Source organism: Pongo pygmaeus, chromosome 11 (genome assembly GCF_028885625.2).
Source record: "Pongo pygmaeus isolate AG05252 chromosome 11, NHGRI_mPonPyg2-v2.0_pri, whole genome shotgun sequence".
In the NCBI taxonomy this organism is placed as follows: domain Eukaryota; kingdom Metazoa; phylum Chordata; class Mammalia; order Primates; family Hominidae; genus Pongo; species Pongo pygmaeus.
The window spans coordinates 25,486,957-25,490,811 of record NC_072384.2 but is presented as its reverse complement, the minus strand read 5'-3'; the positions used below and the strand labels follow the sequence as shown (position 1 = coordinate 25,490,811).

General features: G+C 53.9%; 1 protein-coding gene across 4 annotated transcripts; it reads left to right on the top strand.

Annotated features, from left to right (window-relative positions):
* The first annotated feature begins 258 nt into the window (after nt 1–258).
* TMEM177 (transmembrane protein 177) lies at nt 259–3,634 on the top strand. 4 transcript variants are annotated; one of them, XM_054478753.2, is made up of 3 exons: nt 259–752; nt 1,579–1,750; nt 2,372–3,634. In XM_054478753.2, the coding sequence occupies exons 1-3, from the start codon at nt 698–700 to the stop codon at nt 3,327–3,329; spliced, it is 1,185 nt and encodes a 394-aa protein (XP_054334728.2). In that variant the 5' UTR covers nt 259–697; the 3' UTR covers nt 3,330–3,634. The 4 variants fall into 4 exon arrangements, with proteins under 4 accessions (XP_054334728.2, XP_054334727.1, XP_054334731.1 ...); XM_054478752.2 differs by lacking the exon at nt 1,579–1,750 and having other exon boundaries at nt 676–752; XM_054478756.2 differs by lacking the exon at nt 1,579–1,750 and having other exon boundaries at nt 713–803.
* The last annotated feature ends 221 nt before the right edge of the window (nt 3,635–3,855 follow it).

Below are 3,855 nucleotides of genomic sequence, written 5' to 3'. Positions count from 1 at the left end.
TGGGAGGAGCTTGGGGGGCAGAGAACATGGTAATAAACATAAAGCTCAGAGCTCCCAGCCAAGGGTGAGCGCTTCCAGACGGAGAAGTACACGGGCCGGCCAGTCAGATGGGCATGGGTTCTGATGGGGGCTCTGCCATAGGCCGCCTGGTGGTGACCCACGCGGGGCTGCCGTTCCTTCGGGGGTTCAACGGCATGATCAAAGACACCTTGTGTGTGTGTGTGTGTGTGTGTGACGGAGTCTCGCTCTGTCGCCCAGGTTGGAATGCAGTGGCGTATTCTCGGCCCACTGCAACCTCTGCCTCCCAGGTTCAAGCGATTCTCCTGCCTCAGCCTCTCCAGCAGCTGGGGACTACAGACGTGCGCCACCAAGCCCAGCTAATTTTTGTGTTAATCAAAGACGCATTTCAACGCAGAGGAGGAAGTGCTAGCGGACCCACCCCAAGGTGCACAGTCACGGAAGGAGCCTCTGCGGCGGCCGGAGCCCCCCACGGACATCCCCTTGAGCCCCCCCAAGCCCCGCCCCCAAGCCCTCTCTTAGTCCCCGCCCCTAGACCCGTCGAGCGAGCTCCCCTGCCTGAAATCCTCGCCCCGAGATCCCCGGCCGGAGATCTCCGCCCCCTGAAGTCCCCGTCCCAAGATCCGGGGCCGGCGAGCTCCGCCTCCCGAAGTCCCCGCCCCCAGATCCCCGGGCCGTCATGCTTTGCGGCCGCCTGCCGCGCGCACCTGTAGGCGTTCCGGGCTGCGGCAGAGGTGAGCGCACGGACAAGCGGGAGGGACCCTTTTCCGGCCTGATGTGACCCGGTAACGCGTTCAGACTACGGAGTAGCCTAGGGGGCCCAGAGTGGAAGCGTAGCGAGGACCCCTCTGCCGGGCTCCTGCAACCCCTCCTCGCCCAGCCACCGGCGGGCTGCATGGTACTCTCTCCTAGGCCGACCCCGCAGCGCGGTGGTCCCAGGGACGTTGGACTTTGGTCTGGACCTTTCCTTTCTTAGCCTCACTTTCCGCATTAGGAAAAAAAAGTCCGAATGATAATGATTCTTATAGGAGTTCTTGATTAAGATAGGCCAAGCGGTACCCTGCGTTTTTGTTTGCGGCAACTCATTCGTTGCTCATTAAGCACTTTTCACGGACAGGAATACAGTAGGTTTCAATCAAAGTTAAATAATTGTGAATTTTTACTGACATATTCACGGATGAAGTGATAGGATGCCCGGGGATGTTTCAAAATAAACCAGTTGGACAGAGGTGTGAGTGGAAAGAGAAATGAAACAAGATTGGCCATGAGTTGATGGGATTGAAGTTGATGGATGTACTATTTTGTCTACTTTGGTATATGTTTGTAATTTAGCATAACGAGTTTTGTGAAACAAAAAGTTTGCTGTGGACACCTGACAGCCTGTGCTCAAATACTATGCCTGTGTTAGTCTGCTAGAGCTGCCATGCCGAAGTACCAGAGACTGGGTGGCCCAACCAGCAGAAATTTGTCCTCTGGGAGTTGTGGAGGCTGGAAGTTCAAGACCAAGGTGTTAACAGGGTAGGGTTGGTGTCTTCTGAGACCTCCCTTCTTGGCTTGTAGGTGGTAGCCTTTTCCATGGATCGTCACATGATCTTCCCGCTGTGCCTGTTAGCATCCTAATCTCTTCTTATAAGTACACCAGTCAAATTGAATTAGGATCCATACCGGTGGCCTCATTTTATCTTCATTATCTCCTTAAAGACCCTGTCTCCAAATACAGCCACAGTCTGAGGTACTGGGGGTTAGGACTTGAATATATGAACTAGGGAGGAGGAGACACAATTCAGCCCATAACGCTGTCACTTTACTAGCTTAGGATTTTGGCCAGTTAAGTTTTCCCAGCTTTGAAATAGGGGTAGCTGTAGTAAGTAGGTCATGGGGTTGTGAGGGTTCAATTGTTAGAGTGCTCAGAACTGAGTCTAGCATATAGTAAGCACTCAATAAATTGAACACGTTTTTCTTATAAATTAGTAATCATAGGGCTTTACCATGGGATGAGTGGAATGAGGCAGTTGGAGTGCTGTGCCCAGCGATGGGAATAAAAGTCATTACAGCCATTATCATGAGGAATATCTGCTGCTGTGCCAGACACTAAATGTTTTATATATGTTTATTCATGTGCTCATCACAGCCACCCTAGAGGTGGGCCATTACGACACGCCTGTTTGGCAGATGGGAAATTGATGCACAGAAATGGAGCTGGGATTTGAACACAGGCACTCTGGCTCTAGAACCCACGCTCTTCACCACTATGCTGTGTTGCTTTGGTTTAAAAAGGGTGTGGATCCTGGAGGATGTTTAATCTGCAGGCTGACCCAGGGAAACTGGCTGACTTCTCTTTTTCTTGGCCCAGATTGTCCACGGTGACTATACTCATGGCAGGTCCCCTGTGGCGGACCGCAGCATTTGTGCAGAGACACAGGACAGGCCTCTTGGTGGGTTCCTGTGCAGGCCTGTTTGGAGTTCCAATCTCGTACCACCTCTTCCCGGATCCCGTGGTCCAATGGCTCTACCAGTACTGGCCTCAGGGCCAGCCAGCTCCGCTCCCTCCACAGCTGCAGAGCCTCTTCCAAGAGGTGCTACAGGACATAGGTGTTCCTTCAGGCCATTGCTACAAGCCCTTCACCACCTTCACCTTCCAGCCTGTGAGTGCAGGCTTCCCAAGACTCCCTGCTGGGGCTGTGGTGGGCATCCCTGCCAGTTTCTTAGGGGACCTAGTGATCAACACTAACCATCCCGTGGTCATACATGGGCATACAGTGGACTGGCGGAGCCCAGCAGGCGCCCGGCTGAGAGCTTCCCTGACCCTGTCCCGTGAAGCCCAGAAGTTCGCCTTGGCCAGGGAAGTGGTGTACCTGGAAAGCAGCACCACTGCCCTGCAGGCCCTGCTGGCCCCAGCTTGCCTGGCAGGGACCTGGGCACTGGGTGTGGGTGCCAAGTATACCCTGGGGCTCCATGCAGGCCCCATGAATTTACGGGCTGCCTTCAGCTTGGTGGCAGCAGTGGCAGGCTTTGTGGCCTACGCCTTCTCCCAGGATTCTCTCACTCATGCCGTGGAGTCCTGGCTGGACCGCCGCACGGCCTCCCTCTCTGCAGCCTATGCCTGTGGTGGAGTGGAGTTCTATGAGAAGCTTCTGTCGGGCAACGTGGCCCTGCGCAGTCTCTTGGGCAAAGAGGGGGAGAAGCTGTATACACCCAGCGGGAACATCGTCCCCAGACACTTGTTCCGAATCAAACATTTACCCTACACCACCCGCCGGGACTCTGTGCTGCAGATGTGGAGGGTGATGCTCAACCCGGGCCGCTCCTGATGGGCTCATCACAAGGACACTTCCAGCTTGTGCAGACACCACCCTGCCATTGAGTCTGGAGGGCCCTGTTGGAGCCTTTGGACCTATAGCTCAAGGCCAGAAAAATCATTGGCTTTGGAATTAAATAGCTTAGATTGTACTATAACCACTACTTATGAACTCAGGGACTATGAATCTGAGCCTTTGTTTCTTGAACTGTAAAGTGGAGATGATGTAAAGTACCTTGCAAGATTGTAGAGTTGGGTAAGGTCATGAACATAAGGGCCTGGCGCAAAGGGTGCGCTGTAAATAAACAGACATCCCTACTTCTTGGTCTTTTTATTTTTGAGAGCATCTCACTCTGTTGCCCGGGATGGACTGCAGTGGTGACCATAGCTCACTGCAGCCTCAAACTCCTGTACTCAAGTGATCCACGCTCCTCAGGCTCTCAAAGTGCTGGAATTACAGGCGTGAGCCACCTCGCCCAGCCTCCTTCTTGGTCTTAAGTGCCACCAGGCTGTGGGAGTCAGGCCACACCTCACCACCA

Coding starts and splice junctions, on each gene's coding strand:
- TMEM177 (XM_054478753.2), top strand. CDS start 698: ATGCTTTGCGGCCGCCTGCCGCGCGCACCTGTAGGCGTTCCGGGCTGC. Junction 753..1,578: donor CGTTCCGGGCTGCGGCAGAG/GTGAGCGCACGG, acceptor CTTGGCTTGTAG/GTGGTAGCCTTTTCCATGGA. Junction 1,751..2,371: donor AAATACAGCCACAGTCTGAG/GTACTGGGGGTT, acceptor TTCTTGGCCCAG/ATTGTCCACGGTGACTATAC.